Source organism: Ammodytes marinus (genome assembly GCF_949987685.1).
Source record: "Ammodytes marinus genome assembly, chromosome: 14".
NCBI lineage: Eukaryota > Metazoa > Chordata > Actinopteri > Uranoscopiformes > Ammodytidae > Ammodytes > Ammodytes marinus.
The window spans coordinates 24,618,898-24,640,823 of record NC_137218.1 but is presented as its reverse complement, the minus strand read 5'-3'; the positions used below and the strand labels follow the sequence as shown (position 1 = coordinate 24,640,823).

Below are 21,926 nucleotides of genomic sequence, written 5' to 3'. Positions count from 1 at the left end.
GAGAGTCTTCCTTTCAAAACAAAAGCACGAAAATAGTCTCATGCCTCAAAAAGGTAATACAACTTTAATTTTAGAACGAAATTCTAAGTTTTGATTATAAAATACTTAACACATTTGTAAACATCCCTAATAACATTTGTTCAATTTGGTATATGTTCAAAAATAACAATGGCAGTCGACGTCTGTGTCCACGGTGTGTTTTGCTCTTAAATGCTAACCGGAAACAGTATGTTTGCTTCTTGTGAACTTGACAGTAGTTTTTCCTCCCAGCAGCGGCTACAGTAGATCCAATGAGGTGACGCCGCGTTCAGGGCCCGACTAGTGAGTGACTACAGAGAGCAAGCCGGTTGATAAGGGGAACTAAAAAACTACCAAGAGCGGCAACAAAGAAGCTCTGAATTAAGGCTAAAAGCAGGGACACCTTCCTTGAGAGCCCGCCTGGTAAAGCACGGTCCGTTGGTAACTCCTACACGGTCTCACTGGTGCCTCCCGGCGTAGGAAAAAAGGTAAGTCCCATGTCCCAAGAACAGTGTCAATCATGCTCGCTCATTGATGGTTGTCAGAGAGTGGGCTAGCTAATAGTAGCTGTCAACTTCTGTTAAGAGCTCCTCCTCGCAGCCTCATAGAAACTGTATATTGGCTGAATTTTCATTTGTAAAGGTCAGACGTTGGTCCTCATTGTCCAGCTGTGTTTGAAGTGGACAGACAATGGCTAATTAAACACAAATGAATAATTATTGTATCCAATTTAGCGACATTGCTAACACAGCAACTAGCCAGTCCATTCAAGTGGTTTCCAGATGCTGATAATACAACAATTTTTTTTCCCCTTTCTTCTAATAATGTGAATAATGAGTGTTTTTAGTCATGCAACCATTTTGCATGCGTCACTGCCTCACCGGGGACTGGAAGTTTCTGAGCAGATTGTTCTCTCCCTTGATCACAAACGGTGTCTTGATGTTCACAGTTTGAATGTTAAGCTTTGGCTGAAGTATGAAACGCACTGATGCATATCAAACCAATTGTTTTCCAATGAAGGCAAATGGTGTCTTGTACTGTCGCTTAATCCAACATCAAAGCTTGGAAATCATATTAATGCCACGTGTTTGGAAACTGTGTCTACAGTACACCTTTGTGGGTGGTATCAGGTGCATTGTCTGATTAGCATATCCGTGAGCAAAAGGCCATGGTGCACTCACTGCTCTCACATTAGGTCAGTCAGTCACATCAGCACTGAGGAGCCCAGGAGTTAAACCTATCCCTGGTTCTACTTTTGGAGAAGCCCTGGGAAGAAATCAATATAATTGGGTGTAGATGTTAGAAGAAAACCTGTTTGGCTTTTCTAGTGGAAGACCATCTTGTTTGCACATGCACCATCTTAATGAATGAACATATGGCATGTGTGAACACAGATGTGACTTTAGGAAACAAATTCAAAGCTGAAGTTTTGACACACTGGGTGGGTAATTGTGGACCACGTTAGGACAAGTAAGGAATAGGTCTGCACGGTTTAGAAAAAAATATCTATCATATCTGCGATTATTGTGACTGCATATCGCAAATTCTCATTGTTGTTGAAAAACATATTGGAAATTAATTTCAAAAGCTGTTTTGATTCATTTAGCCTTTAACAAATATTGCACTTTCCTGCGATTTGTAAATTGCAGTAGGTCACATTGCGATTTGGATTTGCATTTCTACTTAAAAGGTGCAGTCAGCGATTCTGGAGAATACTTGTTGTCGAAAATGACTTTGTGTCACAGTGAATACGTCTTCACATTCCCGCTACCTGTCTGTACTGTGTGTGTGTGCATTGAACAAAAAAAATTGGTTTTTATACACAGCCTAGGCTCTGTAAACAAAGGGGGACCCACTGTAGCTAGCAACAAGCCTTAGTCAGAAGCTGTGGAAAATCTATTCAGTTGTTTTCTATTGTTTTTCACATAGATGTTTAATCATTTGTCCATCTTTTGCAGCTCATGATGGCGGGGAGGAAGCTGGCGCTGGCTGCTTTCTTCTGCCTGGTTGTGGCCATGTTGCCTTCTCACACAGGTAACGTGATACGTCCACACACACCATAATATAAAGCACTTCTATCCTATCTCTGGTGTCACCTGTCTGCCAGCTTTATGTTACACTGTTTGTTTTTCTGCAGAGACTGTGGCTGTCATGTCAGTGGACATGGGCAGCGAGTGGATGAAAGTGGCCATAGTAAAACCTGGTGTTCCCATGGAGATTGTTCTCAACAAGTGAGTGTATAGATAATAAGTGATGGCTTTTTCTTGATCATGGTACAATTGGGTGTACAACCGGTGGGTTGGTTTGTGTGTTAGACCAAATGTAACAGGGAGACATGCCTATTGCCTACACTGCATCTTTGTTTTTTTAATTTCCTAAAGAGAAAGCTTAAAGCTGTACTATATAAGGTTTTTAACAACAAAAAATATTATTTCACTGGCATTTTGTCCACAATAACCATTCAAATGAAATGTGTTTGAGTAGACTAGATTTCTTCTCTAAATACTATTTTGAGTCTCTACTGTTTGCCCCCTTCATCTGCGCCATTGTATTACTAGTGACAAAAATAAAGTCAATAAAACGCTTTGGATAACTATTCGGCTAATTATTTAGCACTCAATAAAAACACCACACATTCCTGTTGCATAGTTACATTATACTGCCTAAAATTGTTGAGTTGAACACCATTGTTTGTCGTCTTCTTTTTCTTCAGGGAGTCGAGGAGGAAAACACCGATCGCCGTGTGTCTCAAGGAAACTGAAAGACTTTTTGGAGACAATGCACTGGGAATGGTAGGAACGTCTTCTCAAATGTCCTTATATTGAGTTTGGTTCAACAATTCAGCCAAAATCCTAATAATTATATCTTTGCTCAATGCACAGTTCAGCTGACAAATGCTTAATATTTTCCCCTTGTATGCTATTAACGGGCTTATATTGTGTTTTATTACAGTCTGTGAAGAACCCCAAATTTGTCTATAGACACCTCCAAAGCCTCCTGGGCAAAAAGCACGACAACCTCCAGGTGGCGCTCTACCAGAAACGTTTCCCTGAGCACCAGCTGCAGGAGGACACAGTGAGAGGAACAGCTTTCTTTAAAAACTCAGAGTGAGTCACTTCATTTTGTCCTGTTTTTAGTTTCCCATCACACACAAACAAATAACTTCAGCCCATTTCTTGTCTATTTATTTGAATGATTGCGTCAAGTTTGCATGTGATTTTCCTGACCTTACAAGTCACAAGGGTTATTTGTTTATATCACTTGAGTCAACTAGAACTAGATTGTATATCCATTAATATGCTGCATCAGGCTGTGCTGCTCTACAGTGTAGCCGTTTGATGTGATTTCCACCTCCTGAAGAGAGTTTTTTTATTTTCTATAATCACAGAGCTTTCCTGAGACGTTGCATTATTGACAGTGGGCAATTGTAAACGTGTTACATGTGTACGCAGTATAATTGCCGTCGCATAAAATTAAGAAATTTGTTAACGTTCACACACCTAAAACTAACATCACATAGGCGACATAGCTTTGATAGTTTTTTTTGCGTGACGTTATTGGGGATTCAGCCATCTCACTGCCAACCTCTTCATATGCAAATGTTCTATCAAAACAAGTTCCCCCGTTACTATTCTGTAAGGACACATTGCTGCTTCCTGGGTTAAGCGCCGCCCAAGACGATTGTGATTGGTTTACAGAAATTAAAACACGGCAGACCTTTTTTTCCCCTCTATCTCAAAGATGATAGGTCGTGGTGCCAGACCAAACTGCTAGCTGTAGTTTGGACTGGCTATACAAGACAATTAATAATATGACAAATGACATACTGTCGCTGTGCAGATGGATGGCAGTTGTCATGGTAAAAATCTCCCACCACCTGCATTAACGCTTTCTTTTTATTATTTTGTCCAGAGAAATGCAGTACACACCTGAGGAGCTCCTCGGCATGGTGCTCAATTATTCCTCTGCACTGGCTCAGGACTTTGCAGGTCAGTTTGGCTCATAGATGCATAGATGTATGACGTATTTGAAAATGTCCTGCGTATTAATATAGTTTTTTTTTTCCCCCTTCTTACTCCAACTACCAACAGAACAGCCAATCAAAGACGCAGTGATCACGGTGCCGGCCTTCTTTAACCAGGCGGAGCGCAGGGCAGTGCTGCACTCTGCACAGATGGCCGGTCTGAAGGTTCTCCAGCTCATCAACGACAACACAGCCGTGGCCCTGAACTACGGGGTGTTCAGGAGGAAAGATATCGACAACACCCCTAAGGTGAACAGCCACAGGGTTTACAAATCAGTCTGGTGAAATTGTAGATTTGTATAAGCGGCAACACCGTCAAGGGCCAAAAAATTGAGAGAATAAAGACGACTGGCTGATCCTGACCATCAACTGCCTCGTCAATTTAAATGTACAGCTCTGGAAAAAAATTAAGAGACCACTCCAAATGTTCAGTGTATCTCGTTTTTACTATTTATAGGTATATGTTTCAGTAGAATGAACATTTTGGTTTTATTCTACAGTATAAACTACTGGCAACATTTCTACCGTATTCACAATAAGAATATTGTCATCAAGAGCATTTCCATTAAGTAATGTAGAGATGAAGATTTCAAGAAAAATCCAGACTGGTCCCTTAATTTTTTCCGGACCTGTATTTCACCATGTGCTAGAGGAGTACTTCATATTGTTCAGACTGTTATTTTGACATGAATGCCTCTGTAACTGTGTGGCTCTGCGACTGACAGTCTAATGTTGTTCCCTTTCAGAACATAATGTTTTATGACATGGGCTCAGGCAGCACCACAGCCACCATCGTCTCCTATCAGACGGTCAAAACCAAGGAGTCAGGCACCCAGCCCCAGCTACAGATCAGAGGAGTCGGGTGAGTCCACGCTCCATGAAATGGCTTTACTACAGAGAAAGCTTCTAAGATTAAAATATGATAGAAATTCTGGCTGTGCACAATCGGTATGATGTCTTTTGAATTACTTGTGTTGTGAATGTTGAGCCCCAAAGTGTTCACAATAAATGTAATATTTATTATCTACCGGTACACTGTAAAAAATAAAATAACTTTATAAACTTTTTAAACACTGCCTAATGGTTCTGAAATGTTACGTAATCGTTCATGTTTTCATAATTATTAAATGTTTTTTTTCTATCTTGATGACCTTCTCACATATAAAAACCTCTGAACACTGGAAGTCAGGCATCATGTCATAATGAGAATTTCTGTCTTTCCTGTTTGAAATTGAAAACATGTCGTACAGAGAACAGAACACACACATCGTGCCCACATATCCATCTCCATCTGTAGTGGAAGTGTAGGCGGCTGAAATTAACACAGCTCTAACACTGCCATCCACATGTACTGTAACACACAGGCAGTCTGGTTTTATTTATTTTTGTACACAGATGTTAATTTGGGTTGTGGATAGGCAACTATATAAATACATGTGTCAGTCTTGGTGGTTATAAAGAAGAGACACAGAAGGTGCAGACAGGGAGGGTAGGGGATCATGAGAATATAATCACTGCTTTTGACAATTGTTCTCAAGAATCGCTCACTCCACCTTTTTATATATAATATGTTAGTGTGGTAGACCATCTCTATGTTTGGTAGAAGATCTGCCTAACATGATTATTAATATGCTAAAGATTGAGGACACATTTTCACTCATCGAGGTGTCCACTCAGGACAGTAAAACAAAGGGAATCTTCTGATTTATATAAAGAAATAAATGGTATTGCTAGTCACATTAAGGTAAAGTCAGCACTTTTTAATTGAGTACGCTGAATGGTCAATAGGTGGGTTTTTGACATGTGCTCTACAAGTAAATGTGGAACCCTAGGAAGTGAACCTTGCTGCATGTGACATTTCCTGATGTATTTCACAGGAAATAGAAAAGTCTAGTACACATGACTTGCTGAGTTTAGACCAATATCTTGCATTTCCTGTGGTTGAAAACTTACACTTTTTTTTCTGGTGCAGTCAACATAGCTCTTGTAGTAACATATTCCCCTCAGGCCACCCACTGACTCTAATACGTAAAGGAGTGTAAAGCAATCATTTTCAGGTTTTAGTGACGGAACCTAAAATCACCTTGTCAAAACCAGTGAATATCTTCTCACTATCAGTAACATGACCATACTGTTTGTGTGCAGACAAACATCTGGTGTTAACACACAGCCTAGGCTCTGTAAACAAAGGGTGTGTAAACTAAATTTGCCTCCATAGCTGCCAGTAACAGAGCACGCACGGGTTGTGGATGGTGAGATGTTCACTGATTCACTGAACAAGCATTCTCCATAATCACTGACTGACTCCACCTTTTTTTTAAAGATGCTTTGTGCGGGTGTTTACAAATCAGTAGTGTCTTCTAATTATAAAACATAATAAGTGCTACCTGCTTTTGATTTGTCCATACCATTTATTATACTATCTATGGTCCATACCCACATTCTCAAGTGATAAGTCAGTCCTCGGTCCAACATGATTTTGTAGTTTTTCTTTTGTCTTTTTTTTTTCTTTATTTCTATTATTATTATTATTATTATTATTATTATTATTATTATTATTATTATTATTATTATTATTATTATTATTATTATTATTATTATTTATTTTTTTGTCTTTTCTTTTTTCGTCCACTTTATTTCTTTACCTTTTTATTGTATTTCAATGTTAGGTGGGCATCCTTTTTATAAGCCCTCTGGAGTTTCTTTTCTCCCACCCGTGCATTTATGTATGTCTGTGTGCATCTTTTTGCTATTTTAATCTTGTTTATCTTGCACAAAGAAATAAAACTAAAACTAAGTGGTGCCTCTGTCTTGTTCCGTCTACAGGTTTGATCGTGGTCTGGGCGGTTTTGAGATGGACCTGCGTCTGCGCGACCACCTGGCCAAACTCTTCAACGAGCAGAAGAAGAGCAAGAAGGACGTGAGGGAGAACCACCGCGCCATGGCCAAGCTGCTCAAAGAGGCCCAGAGGCTCAAGACTGTGCTCAGTGCTAACATGGAGTTCATGGCCCAGGTCAGCCCACTGTACTGCTCTATGCATCCTACAGTAATGTTGTATATGTCTGAACTTCTTTTCCTTATGTCTAGTTGATTGTTTTATCCCAGCAGTGTCTAGAACTTTTACTATTGTTTTGTGTTTTTAATTTACTTTAAATTTTTCTGAATTTACATGTCTTTATGATGTTCTGGATGTAATGTATTTTACTGTTATAAATGTAAAGTTGACTTGACTTGACTAGAACTAAGACCAATGTCACTGTTTGAAAGCACCTGGAAGATGACTTCAAATACAGTTCTAGTCAAGTTCTCAAAAATAGAAAAACCCATTGTTGGGGTATGTCATAAGCTCCTTTCACACAGGGTCATTGCAGTATAAATAAACAGTGTTTGTTTTTTTTCTTCAGGTGGAAGGTTTGATGGATGACATTGACTTCAAATCCAAGGTGACCAGGGCCCAGTTTGAAGAGCTGTGCGCTGATCTGTTTGAGAGAGTGCCCGGCCCGGTGCAGGACGCCCTCTTCACAGCAGAGATGAAGCTGGTCAGTATTCGCACTGTACCAGACTCCACTAGTCTTATCAAGGGCAGCTTGCTTGTCCCACATATGAGAACACAGAAAATCTAGATAGAATAAGAATAGAAGAAAGGTTAACTCTTGTGGTATGGTATCGTCCTGTAGTCTGCCACTTTTTCAACTAATTCCCTGTTATGGACACCCACTGTGACAAAGCCAAAACTTGTGTATGTCATTTGCCATCTTAAGGTGTGGACTTGCATAGGCCAGAATCATAAAAATGTTGGGATAATGTGCAGGCAGTACACAGTAAATTAATGGATATTTGTGTAACAGTTGTGTATCTGAGTGCTGAGTGTGTCTATTTCTTCCAACAGGATGAAATAGAGCAGGTGATTTTAGTGGGCGGCTCCACCCGTGTCCCCAAGGTTCAGGAAGTGCTGCTCAAAGCTGTGGAGAAGTAAGTGTGTCAACCGTTGAGAAACTTTCACTTTCAGATATGAACTCAAAGTACTACATTCTCCCACAACTCCTACTCTGATTTCAAGTTGTTTGGTCACAGACTTTATGAGGGAAAACGAGCTTTAGACAAGCAATTTTTGTTGGATTGTGAATATCAGCGTTTGTAATGGTGTATTTCTGTTCCGTGCAGAGAGGACCTGGGGAAGAACATCAATGCGGACGAGGCAGCAGCCATGGGCGCAGTGTACCAGGCTGCTGCCCTCAGCAAGGCCTTCAAGGTCAAACCTTTCCTGGTCCGAGACGCAGCCGTCTTCCCCATTCAGGTCAGAGCCGTACACCATCACCTAAGGAAATGATATGAAGTCTAATAATCCTTATTGTGTGGGTCGTCATTAACATTCAGCTATGTAGGTGTCCAAAATGTTTTTTATATATTTTTTGAAAATGATATGAACCTCAATTATCTTTATTGGGGGACCGGTTGGTCATCTGTAAATCTAAGCTATATAGGTGTACTAAATGGATTCATATGTTTCCATTAGGGCCCTTTCACACCTGATAGTCTACATATAGTTTGCTTCCTTTGTTTACACCAGATGTGAGAATGAAACACGTTTGTCAATAGGTTTGGTTCTCTTTCACACCTATCATTTAATCTGGTCCAAATTAGTTGATGAGTTGGTGAAGTGAACCTAAATGCAGCAGCATAAACTACATGAGAACATCCTTATCACTCATTGGTCAGATGTGTCTGGGGCGGGAGCAATAACATAGTTCCTGAACTGCTCAATGATTGGTCAGAATTTCCATGTGGGAAAACTACAGAAAGAAACTAAAGGAAGTAGATTTTCTCCCTCATCCCATAATGCATAGCGTAGCTGGATACGTGAGCTTGTTTAGTCCAAATATACTTGTATATAAGTGTTTCCTGGAGCTGGGTCAGATCGAGTAAGGTCACGTTCTCACCACAAACGGACTGCACCAGAGTTGGTTTGAAAGCTTGTTTGGTCCACTTTTGGTGACCACCAGATTTCGACTGATGTGTTCTCACCTGAGCATGAGAACCGCAGCAAAGGGGGAAACAAACCTGAGTTCAATAACATCGTCAAAAACAAAGCCCTCTGTGTCCCTTGTTTGTACATAGACTGTTTTCAAAATAGGGCGCCATGCTTTGTTCACTGTTACAAGATGAGATGTAAAAATAAATCTTGAACACAGGCCACATGTCGTTTCCTTCCGTCAGGTGGAGTTCACCCGTGAGACGGACGAGGACGGCTCCAAAACCCTCAAGCACAACAAGCGTGTTCTCTTCCAGAGGATGGCGCCCTTCCCCCAGCGCAAAGTCATCACATTCAACCGCTACAGCGACGACTTTGACTTCCAGATCAACTACGGAGACCTCAGCTTCCTCAGTCAGGAAGACCTCAGGTTGGTTAGCTGCTTGCTTTAGCATTTCCTCTTCCTGGAGTTTAAAAAAGTATTGCAGCACATAAATGTTATTACAAAGCAGTTACTGACATTTCTGAATAGGTTGTGATAAAAGGCATACTAGGAGAAACCAGAGTTTACTGAAAACTTCTATCATGGCATTTGACTTGACTTTTCTGGCTTTCAAAGAAGTTCCAATGCTTTTGAGCACTCACTCTCTCTCTCTTTCTTCTCTGCAGTGTGTTTGGTTCTCTGAACCTGACCACAGTCAAACTGTCTGGAGTGGGCAGCAGCTTCCAGAAGCACACAGACGCAGAGTCAAAAGGCATCAAAGCCCATTTCAACATGGATGAAAGCGGTGTTCTCCTTCTGGATCGGGTGAGTGGCACACTTTCTTATTTCACATTCTCCATTAGTAACTGGTGGCTGCCTTCGGTCCCTAGGACACTGTCTTTGTTTTACCTTCTGTTCTGTCAGACTTTGACTTTGTTGCTGTACTGCCGTCTGTGGTTTCCATGGTAATCAGTGAGGCTTATTGAAATCAAAGCCAAAAACACTTGAATGCAAGAAAATGTGCTTAACTCAAAGGAGATGAATTAAAAACCAAAACATCTGATGATTTATCAGTAGCTAATCCCATAATAACCTGCACAGCTTACAGATGTATAATACCTTAAAGCTATAGTGCGTAAGTTCTGTCACCCCCACGGATTAGAATGACTCAATTTTGAGTTATTGGAACAACACTGTCAGCGTATCTACATGAGGTAAGCCTTCTGTGATAGCACATGGATTTTATACCTTCTTCTGCTGTACATCCAGGTTTATTCTTAGCAGAACGACTGATACATTTCTTGGGCGCTTCTTGGGTTTTTTTTCTCCTGCACCAGTGTCAGGGGCGACTCAGCCATACTTAAAAATGTAGATAGTTTTTTGGAGCCCATAGGGTTAATCCACTGTGTCGACTCATCTGGCAATGGCTTGAATGTAACCAACATTCATTCATATGAAAAAGTTACGCAAGTATGTATCCTTTTTTGGGGGGGAGGGTTGAAACATAACATACCTAGCAAATCAACTTTGGCAAACAATGCATATATGCTGCATAATGAATCAGCCCTGCTGCATCAGTATATCCATCACATGCTGAGCTCAGAGAGAAAGGACTGTTTCATTTAGAATCGACTCATCCTTGAGCATTTTCTTCCTGTTAACACCACTGCTGTCATTTCCATCCACAGGTGGAGTCTGTCTTTGAAACGATTGTGGAGGAGAAAGAAGAGGAATCAACACTCACCAGTAGGTTCAGCTTGTCTGTAACATCTTCTGTCCAAAAATGATTGTCAGTGTTTAGAAGAGACACGACCAGTAGGGGCATTTAAATTGGCAAAGACAGAATACAGTCCACAGCTGCTTTCTTCTTCATGAAAGGTCTCTTTTACTGCATTAAATCTTATGTCTGAAGGCAGCACAATACATCATTAAGCACACAGCTGTGACCCTAGTAGAAGATTTGATGGAACGAGCCTGATTCAAATGTCAAGCTCACAGTGATATTGTTGCATAATGTTGTTATGAAACAAGTATCATTCTATTCCAGCTATATGGAGGTGCTGCATTTCTGATTGTACACGGAATTGCCTGTTTCTTTAAATAAATCATGACACATCACCATCTGTGGTATAAATATCAGCCTATTATTGATAAACCAGTCAGAATCGATTCATTAGATTCTTAGTCTTTGACACTCCTAAAATCATAAATAAATACATCATGAATTTGCCATTCTTTTGGATGGTTGATCACTGCTTGTACTAGCTTTTAGAATAAGATTTAGAAATAACAATGGTGCTGCATGCTTAACATGTATTTTAAACTGACTCCTTACTGGTTCAGGCAAACAAATGCAACCTTTTATTATGATGGACAGGACTCATGATGACTAACTGAGCCGACAATCTGCTGTCTTTCAGAGCTGGGTAACACCATTTCCACTTTGTTTGGTGGAGGATCTGCAGACCCTGCTCCAAATGTAACTGAACCCGTCCAGGTATGTGCAGCTACACACCTGGCATGAATACAAAAGCAGGCATAAGTACAGTATATTAAGATCATCCATGAACGCATGCCTGGCCCCATATCGTTGATAACATCTTTCTATGTGTGCAGGATGAGGAGGAAGTGCCTCCAGAGCCCGCTAAGGAAGGGAAAGAGGAGGAAGTAAAGCCTGAAGCCCCGAAGGAGGACAGCGCCACGGACAAGCAGGAGGAAACAGAGAAGAGTGAAGGAGAGGAGAAGACTGAAGAGAAGACTGAGGAAAAGACAGAGGAGGCAGACAGCAAGACTGAGGCCAAGGTAAGATCTGTCACAATCACTACGTTTACATACACAGTTAAGACTGGCTGTGGTTAGAGCTCGACTGGGACAATTAATTGGACTATTGGCCCTGTCCCAGTACACAAGCTTGGGGGGGGGAATCGTTTATTGTCCAATTCCGCTACGATAGGTGGCCCCCTTTTTATACCCCCTACAAGCCGTTTTCAGCTTGGAAGCATTGCCAGTTGACCTATTGGGTCACAAGCGTAAATGTGAGCGTGCGGCTAATGGTTAGCGACTGTCAAAGTGGTACCATGTCCAGCCACTATATGGATAGCTTGACAGTTCTGTATATTTCATACGTGCTGTATGCTTGCACAGCTTTCTTCAATTTTTGTTCTTCTGTTGAATGCTATTCCACTTCAGTCAAAGCCCCGGGCGGGACACTGTAGAGAGAATGCTTAGAGCACCTAGGCCTGTAACGGTCTGATTGACTGTATACATGCAAGAGAGACTCGGCTCCCAATCATATTATCTGAGTGCGTTAGCTTGAGTTTGAGAACATCTTTTTAGTACTATTTCAGTCAGACTAACATGTTTACATCCATGTATTTTAAAAGTCCGGTACTAACTAAGTCGGACCAGGGTTCAACATAACTTTTTTTTCCTACTGGCCCACCGGGCCAGTGGATCCGAGTTTTACTGGCCCCTTGTATATTTTCACTGGCCCTGCACACACTTTTTTTTTCTTCATAATTTAGTGTCAATAATTATAATACCTGTATTAGAAAAATAAAGAAAGATAACCAGATCTAAAGGGAATATCTATACTGTAACAGTATAGATATTCCCTTTAGATTTGGTTATTTTTCTTTTAGTTAATTATATGAAATGTTGATATTGCTCATATACATAATATAAAACCAGGCAAACATATTGAATTAGAAGCCTACAACTGAAAGTATGTTGAAAGAGTCGGCCAGTATTTTAAAGTCCAGTAGTTTGAAGGTTGTTGTTATTCTTGAATTTGGGCAGTTTAATGAATAGTTCACCTGCAGAAGTCATGTTCAAACATAAAAAAAAAAATAAGAGATGAAGGTCTGATCATTCTTTGTGGTGTGGTAGGCTGTTTTTATTACTTTCTCTATATGCATTAGGGATGTGAATGTGTCGACCGAATGACCGGTTTTCCACTTGCGCTCAAGTTGACTTTAAAAATAGAATAGAAATCCGAAAATCAGTGGGTTATGCCGTTTTTTTAATGGGAGATTTCACCGTGTATGTGAGTTCACGTCTGGTCGTGAGCGCGCTGCAGCAGTGTCACTTCTCCATGAAGTGTCAGCTTCACATATAAGATTCCGGTGTGGGACCATTTTTTCAAACTATTGATAAAAAACAATGCAGTGCAAAATATGCAGCATAAGTTAAACGCTCGTCTAAGACTATGACGTTAAATCACCTTAGAAACACACAATGCCTTCGTCCGATCACAGCAGCGTTTCACCGTGTGATCTCGCCAGCGAGTGAGCCGCCGCGCAGATGAACTGTGGTTTGTGGCTAAAATAATAACCGGGGATATTCTCCCCGTTAGCGATTTCAATGGGAAAGACTTCCGCGATCTGATTGAATGTCTCGAGCCTGAAAACACAGTGCCAAACTGCGCGACTAGGAACTGTACAGTGAGCGGAGTCCCTCCGTTCGTTTCTGTCTACAACCGACACAATCACCGGAGACGCATTCACAGCGTTTAAATAACGCCTCTCATTTGTATTACCATTGGGGCTTGGATGCAAATACTGTAACATTACGGCGGCAGATAAAGGAAAAGCGCAGTTATCATTTTCTGCACCTCAACCTCTGCTGTGGGAAGAAAGAAAGGGGGCAGAGTAAGTCGATTGATTTGTCGACTCGCAGGCGGACGGTAGGCAGCTCTGCCAACGGAGCGAGAGTGCAACCGCTTGTTGCTCCGCCTGTCAAAACGCCCACGCATCGGTTGTCCACTGGCCTTTCATTAAAAAATATATTTTATATTAGGTTTATTATATTGAGTCTTAAATAAACACTGCTTTCATTACGACTCTGAACGCGCATTTCAATGAACCATGATGTAGTCTACAAAAAGATACTGAACTGTGATTGGCCAGTCACTGGCCCGGGCGGGACAGTGACTGGCCAATCAACTTGCCCTGCATATGATTTTACTGGCCCCGGGCCATCGGGCTATACGTTATGTCGAACCCTGCGGACTAACGCAATAAATCACCTGTTTAAATGTAAACGTACCGACTACTGTCTATGAGAGTGAGAGACTAGCCTTTACAGATGTGGTTTTGAAAGTTAAATATATTTCTGCTGGTACAGGAGGAGAAGGATGGAGAGAAGAGTGAAAATGCAGAGGCAGAGAAGGAGGTGGAGAAGAAGGAGGAGAAACCTCAGAAGAAGAGCAAGATATCTGAAGACATCGCAGTGGAACTCATCATCCAGGACATCCTCGACCCCACTGCCGATGATGTCACTTCCTCTAGCAAAAAGTAAGGAAGTGGTTAACTGTATTTTGGAGCTCATGTGTTTGTGTCTCACTGTGTAATGGTCTAAAACAAGTCTGTGAATCTTTTTCAGGTTGAAGGATTTGACCGAGAGAGACATGGCCAAACATGAGAGGGAGAAGATGCTCAACAGTTTGGAAGCGTTCATCTTTGAGACACAGGTGAGCAGCAGCGTCTCTATCCCTCTCTGTCTTCATTGATGTTATTAGCTGTTTTTGTTTTCAGGTAAGGAAATGAATTGGTAGTGCATCAACATTTTGATAATCAACATATTGTGCGATTCAATCAAAATTTTCTCAAAAATAAATAACTTCTGCTGTGATAAAGGATACCAATTTAAGGCGGAACAGTTTACTGTTTAAGAATACTTTTACTTTCAGAAATTGGTGCAGGAAATTTTCTTTATTATATGCTTTGGTTTTAAAAAAATGTAGGTGTTATAAATATGTCCAAAGTTACATGGGGCATTTTGAGACTCCGAAGTTAGGCATTTATTTTACCGCAAGGCATGTCTACATGAATATAGCTTATATTTACAAGTAAAACCAAGACACATGTACAGCCATCTGACAAGGTTGAAAGTCTTGTAGTGTGTGCCTGTCTTCAGAGGGAAGGGAACACAACATTATGTATGGTTATTAAACCATTTCATATAAAGATGTATTACCAGTGTAATCAGAAAGTTGGCTGCAAGAGAGAAAAGAGGACCTTTTAGACCAGTCGTGTGGCCAAATAACACATTCTATTTTCCATTCTCTCTCCAGGACAAGCTGTACCAGGATGACTACCAGCTGGTGGTGTCTTCAGAGGAGAAGGAGCAGATCACTGCCAAGCTGAGTGAGGCCTCAGAGTGGATGGATGAGGAGGGCTACGAGGCCTCCACCAAGCAGCTGAGGGAGAGGCTGTCTGCCCTCAAGAGCCAGTGCAAAGACATGTTCTTCAGGGTGGAGGAGAGACGCAAGTGGCCCGAGCGCCTCTCAGCCCTGGAGAGCATGCTCAACACTTCAAGCTTTTTCCTAAGGTCAGTTTTAAAAGGAAGACGCTGTACTATCAGAAAAAACAGGACATTATTCTACCTTTTCGGGGTACAATGGCTTGTCACTGGGGCGGTACCCTAATTTGTACCCTTTCATATCTGCACATCTTCTTACAAAACGTTTTTCACATTTTTTGTATTACAAGCCTACAACTTCACATCAACCCTAAATACATAAAAAATAATATTTTAGCTAATTTAATTGATTTGTATCTGGTCAACCACACTTTGTCTCCTGATATTATACCTGCACATTTATGAGAAATGACACAAACATGCACCTTTTACTGCTTTAAAACATACATTAATATGTATCATTGTAGCCCTCAAAAAGGTACATGTAGTGAAGTCCAATTAGTAACCGTAGCGGGGTACATTAGTGTTAATTGTACAGAAATGGACTCCTACTGTACTCCTGTTTCTGAGAGTGTGGAGATGGAGACATGATGATTACTTGCTATTGACTAATTGTTATTTTGCTTTCAAAGGAGCGCCAAACTGATTCCTGCAGACGACCAAATCTTTAGTGAAGTGGAGCTGAATATGTTGGAAAAAGTGATCAACGAAACAACGGTAGGACAGTAGTGGGTGATTTGTCAACTTATCAATTTTGTTAAATTTTGGAACACATGATACAAACCTCTTTATGTTGGATTCTAGTACTTCTATTTTAAATTAATAATTTTATAGAAAATCCATCTGTGTTCGTTTAATTGCTTCCATATCAAGTGACCCAGTGTCTCCAAATGATTCAAGAAATTGGAACTAGACAGGACACATCTTAATTTTGGATTTTAGTGTTTAGTCTTTTTTATATTCATACTTTTGTGGAAAATCCACGTGTTTTTCTTCAATAGCTTTATTAGGTGATTGTCAGTATACATTATAATGACACCCTTCCATTTACCAGATAGGCAAGTGTGGCGTGCAGAATTATTCAGCTTAACTGAGCACTTTCCAGTTTATTTATAATTAGTCTTATTCCACTTCACAATTATGCGCCACTTTCTGTTGGTCTATCACATAAAATCCCAATAAAATAAATGTAACGTGTGTGGTTGTAACGTGACAAAATGTGGAAAAGTTCCAAGGGTATAAACACTGTATATTTAAAGCTCTGAGGTTCTTGAAGAAGTTTAACTTTTATTTTGTAAGTGCTGGAAAGGTCCTTACATTCTTAGTCTTAAGTCAAAAGCTGTGTGAACCCTGTACCGTGAGTGAACTGACCCTTTAATGTGTCTCTGTGTGCTCCAGACATGGAAGAATGAGACGGTAGCGGAGCAGGCGAAGCGCTCTGCTAAGGAGCGGCCCATCCTGCTGTCCAAAGACATCGAGTCCAAACTGGCTCTGCTGGACAGAGAGGTCAACTACCTGCTCAACAAAGCCAAGTTCGCCAAACCCAAGGCTAAAGCTAAAGCTAAGAACAGCACCAGCACTGATAAAAGCAGCAAGGCCAATAACACCAAGGCCGAGGAGAAGGTCATCCCTCCCACAGAGGAGAGCACAGACACAAAGACTGGTAGGTCACTCTGATAGGGTTGTTCCTTTGTGAATATTGAAGAAGAATTTTCAAACAAACTGTATATGTATTGTTTTTTGTACAATTTATTTTAGAAAAGCACGACAAAATAAGTGAATAGAAATAGCATATACACCGAACATTAGCGCTAAAACAAAGTGCATCTACCCCACCACCCTATAACAAAGGGATAATAAATGGAGGATACATTAATAATAAAAAAAATATGTAAATGTATATAGAAAAGTAAATGTTTTCGTGTCTGTTTTTTTTCATGGAATCCAGAAAGCACAGAGAAGGTGCAGCCTGGTGAAGCCCCGCCCACCGAGGACAAACAGACAGACTCAGACAGCCAATCACAGCCCACAGAAGAAACAACGACTACAGGTCGGTCTGACAAAGCCGCTGCTGCTGATGCCGATGAACTTTAGGGGTTGGACAAAATAATGGGAACACATTAAATGTCGGTCCAGTGCAGCACCACAGGCTCAGAAATCCCCACTGGAGTGACCAACCTCCGTCACTGTTCATCTAATGGATTGCATAAGCTTGTCAGTCCTGCTGTCACTTTATACAATCATTAATTTAAGTGCTGGTGAGGGATGATTAACTCCTTCTAAACAGCTGTTAGCTCAGTCATCATCCAGGGTGTAAACTCTATGACATGCATAGCATATTCCCATTAATATCCATATTCTGGTTAAGACAGTATTCCAAATAAGTCGTTTAAATGTGTAACGACTACGAGAATATAAATAAGAACTTAGCCTATTTCAATGTATAAAGCATATTCAACCAACAAATACATTGTCATAAAACCCAAATAATTCCGCGCATAGCTAGCGTAACTTCTTCAACCACATGTGACAAATAACGAGGGGCTTTGTCCTTAAGCTCAAAAAATAACTAAATGCTAATTTATGAATGGAGATTGTCATTTGTAATTTATCAAGCCAACAGACAGTTGAGCAACGGTAGGCTACACTCAGTGGTCAAATTCATACACACACAAGCACCAGAGGGCGGTGCATCATCAGTTGAATTAACGCCAACAGACAAGTAGCCCTGCTGTAATGAAAAAGCAAACCCCTTCCGCACTGGGCTGAGGGTCCAAGCCAAACCGTTCTGAAACACTACTCATTTGCACATGAAGAAAATATATTTATAAATATGAGTTTTTCTTAAGAAGGGAACACAAAATGGTACAACTTAAAATGATAGACTGTGCCTCTGTTGTAACACCTATGCCAAAGTAATAAATACTGCATTTTAAATGTGATGTCATTTATTACACTGTCATCTCTTCCAAAGCGGCATTACCTTTTACATGTTGAATAGCTATTTAACATTTTGGTTTGACTGTGTAAACTCTGTCATAGCAGGGGATGGGCAGCAGTCTGAATGTGTCCGATGTAAATGACCCAGGCTTTGCAATAGAAAAGTTAAATAGTGTACGCTTTTTCTTCCAAGAAAGATTCTGATGTCTTTGGAATGGCTACAAACACATTTATCATAGTCACAATCAGACGTGACATGTTTTGTTTAGCTTTAAAATGAGCTAAGTTGTTTTAATGACAAGCCAGGTCTACGGAACATTTTCCCTCTCCTTCCAGCGATGGCCTTTTTAAATGTCTAAGCCATTTCACCTTGGCTAACAGGCTTCACCATAGCAACAGCTTTTGTGTGTGTGTGTGTGTGTGTGTGTGTGTGTGTGTGTGTGTGTGTGTGTGTGTGTGTGTGTGTGTGTGTGTGTGTGTGTGTGTGTGTGTGTGTGTGTGTGTGTGTGTGTGTGTGTGTGTGTGTGTGTGTGTGTGTGTGTGTGTGTGTGTGTGTGTGTGTGTGTGTGTGTGTGTGTGTGTGTGTGTGTGTGTGTGTGTGTGTGTGTGTGTGTGATCGATCTGTCAATTGGGCCTTGAGTTACTCTTGACTGGCTGTACAGAGCCAATGCTGTTTCTGTCCAAACAGAAGTGAGATGATGTAATCGCACCTTCACACAGGACTTATTCTTCCCCTTCTCTGTCCTCATTTGCAGGACCAACGGAGAAGGCCAAACCTGAAAACCACATAGAGGACGAATTATAACAGCCGGACCTGTGGGGGCAAAAAAAATCACTATTTATTGACAGTGTATAAATGTTCAAGTTCCTTCTCACTCAGTTTTTTTTTTTTTTTTTTTTCGTCTGTCCCCATTTATTAAACTGTTGGAAGCTGATTGGATAAAGGATTGGAGACCACTTACTCATTTTGTCCCCCTCTACAACTTCTGTGCTGTTAACTTCTCCTGTCTTTTAATGGATTCAACACACCACGAAGAGGCGGCTCACCAAAATAAAATACAGCCCCAAGACTGCATCTGTCCAAGAAATGGTCACACATATGTCGTGACCTATAAGCAGTGCCCGGCCAAATGACGTAACTATATGGACATTTGACACAGATGACTGCGGTTCTTGTACTCATATCATCTCCTGCTTTGTCCTCTGCACTGTACAATGGTGTGTTGTAAGTTGCCCGGTTACTATTTGTCCAAACTGCACCTTTACTGAGTGAGTGCACTACTTATGGTGTTAGCTACAGCACAGGGTGACAGGGGTTGGTTAACAGCAATTGGAGGATTCACCATAGATAAAAACACGTTGTTTTTTTTTGCTCCATAATTAATTACGGCCTTTTTGAATTATAGAAAACATAACAAAAACCCCTTCGATACAGTACATTAAAAATTATTGGATGAGCAGCTGATTAGAAATGAGTGATTCATTGATCTGGTGAATGTTTACATTAACAGCATGGTACAAAACTACAATGACTGACTGGGATTTTACAAGCATTTTAAGTTGCTGTGGAACATGACAAGAAATTCTACAAAGAAATGTGAGGAGAAATTTGTACAAATGACCAAACACGCTGGAGGTGTGCATTGCATTAAAATGTGCCGATAGTGGAACTACCTGTTCTGAAAGTGTGTCAAGTGATGAGTCACTGTCATGTCACTTTTTTAGTATGCTTACTAGGATAAAGATAATCTCTGGACTGTACTAAAAAAGAATGCTTGGGCCCGTGTTGTAGCACTTAGTGTTTATATTATGATATTATATTACTGCTCGAGTCCTGTACGTGCAGATTGACAACTAACCATAAAACTGAGAGATTGTATATTTCACTAGTAGTGTCTCCACCTCCACTGCACTTATCTGCCTCCTCTCATTCGTCTAAACCAGCTGGATCAACTAAAATGACTCATGAATTGTTTTTGTTTTTTTTCCATTGATACCAATACAACCTCAAATGTGTTTTGGTGACAGTAGGCCAGCTCCATGTTCTCAGAATCTGCCAAATGTAGAGAAGAAGTTTTGTTTAACTGCTGGTTACCTGGACTGGGGGGCACTGGGGTCTGGGTTTACAGTAGTTGGGATTATTTGAAAGGGGGCGGGGGGAACTAAAGATCACAAGAATCAGGAATGGGAGAGTAAAATAATTTTGTGTTTCTAAAGCTGTTAATAAAAAGTCTCCTTTTGTTTTTAATTTGATTGTGTTTTTGTTCATGTGTCAACAAGACATTTACTTTGGGAGTTGGCTGTGTTGCCAGACCTCGCGAAAGAAACAAGCAGCCAGGCCTATAAAAAAAATAAGCCCAAAAGAAGTGACCTGATGTATATTCTTGAACATGTATCCAAAAACAGAGCTGATAAGTTAATATGATTGGATTTATTTTTTATTTTAACGATTCCAAAAATACTGCAACATTTCTCTTTTAACCAAATTAAACCAACTAGCCAACTAAATACATAAGGTACATAATATGGTCACACACCTGAAGTTCATCATAAACATTGGGCATCAATTCAGTATCAATTTAAAGGCATGCCAATAAAAGCTCCCCAATAATATAACCACCGAAAATAAATTATATAAAGACACAAATAAACCCACTTCTACTGTCTTGCACATAATACACAGGCCAAAATGTCTCTTCTTTTGACATCAGCTCCATTTCGCTGTAACTTTGTTTAATATATGGGCAGCAAGCCCAACTAGGCGACTGCACTTTAGAAACCAAAATACACAACGTAAGACTTTACAAAAAAACAAGCCCTTTTAAAAAGCAGACCTGGCAACTCTGGGGGTTGGTGCATGGAAGTGGACCACTCAGGGTCATGCATTCTTACCACACAATCTTCCCTCCTGCTGAAGTGCCCTTGAGTAGGACATTTCTTCCCCTGCTGTTCTCTATAACTTGAACCTTGTACAGGGAGGCCAACAGAGAGGTCAAATAAACGGCATATTTTAGCGGGGGTCAAATTACATAGTGTGACTGACACTGAAATCTTTGATCTAATATTTCGAAGAATCCTTATCTTTGCTAGGCTTGTGGAAGCCCTTTACATTTGATTGATTTATACCAGAAATTTAAAAATAATAATCTTATTGATCAAGATGATTTAGGCCATTTATATGTTGAAATGTATTTTTTTTTACGCAAACCGACTTTTCTAGATTCTGTCCATGGTCCCTACCAGATGTCATGTTTAATTCCCGTATAAATCAGAATTAGCCACTGAATTATGACATTGAATAAAGAATGTATTGCTGCCTACATCAAATTCAGAGCAACTTTATTATATTCACTGTATTTCCTAAGCGCATCATGTTTTCATATGACAGCCTTATCTGGCCTGAGTATGTAGCTGTCAAATCAGTGTAGTGGAGTACAATATTCATATATATATCCAGAAAAATGTATTCACTTTTATTAGAAATAGTAAGACGGTACAGTATTGTAGCTTTGTTGACATCTTCTACAATTATTTAAGAAATGCCCTTAAAATCCACCATGTATAATAACCATATCATTTTCAGTCAATCACCTCTATTAGAAATATAAACACTCAAGAACCTTTACTAGATATAAAAGTATTAAAAAAAACAGAAATAAAATGTGAATGTGAGCTACAAGGCTACATAGCATAGTTATGAGTGCAGGTAAAGTGCTGCTGTTGTTGGCAGTAGAGAACTCACTTGAAATCACTGCATAGGCATACCCAACAGTAAATATGAGACTATC

The 21,926-nt window shown here is 40.3% G+C and overlaps 1 protein-coding gene across 1 annotated transcript; it reads left to right on the top strand.

Moving 5' to 3' along the window:
• The first annotated feature begins 325 nt into the window (after positions 1 to 325).
• On the top strand, positions 326 to 20,255 carry hyou1 (hypoxia up-regulated 1). Its single transcript, XM_080041546.1, has 24 exons — positions 326 to 506; positions 1,977 to 2,052; positions 2,156 to 2,249; positions 2,732 to 2,810; positions 2,971 to 3,125; positions 3,931 to 4,007; positions 4,110 to 4,291; positions 4,789 to 4,904; positions 6,869 to 7,055; positions 7,447 to 7,581; positions 7,932 to 8,014; positions 8,207 to 8,339; positions 9,260 to 9,444; positions 9,684 to 9,822; positions 10,686 to 10,743; positions 11,418 to 11,494; positions 11,614 to 11,799; positions 14,122 to 14,291; positions 14,380 to 14,467; positions 15,071 to 15,327; positions 15,831 to 15,915; positions 16,597 to 16,861; positions 17,147 to 17,248; positions 18,894 to 20,255. The coding sequence occupies exons 2-24, from the start codon at positions 1,980 to 1,982 to the stop codon at positions 18,941 to 18,943; spliced, it is 2,976 nt and encodes a 991-aa protein (XP_079897672.1). The 5' UTR covers positions 326 to 506; positions 1,977 to 1,979; the 3' UTR covers positions 18,944 to 20,255.
• The last annotated feature ends 1,671 nt before the right edge of the window (positions 20,256 to 21,926 follow it).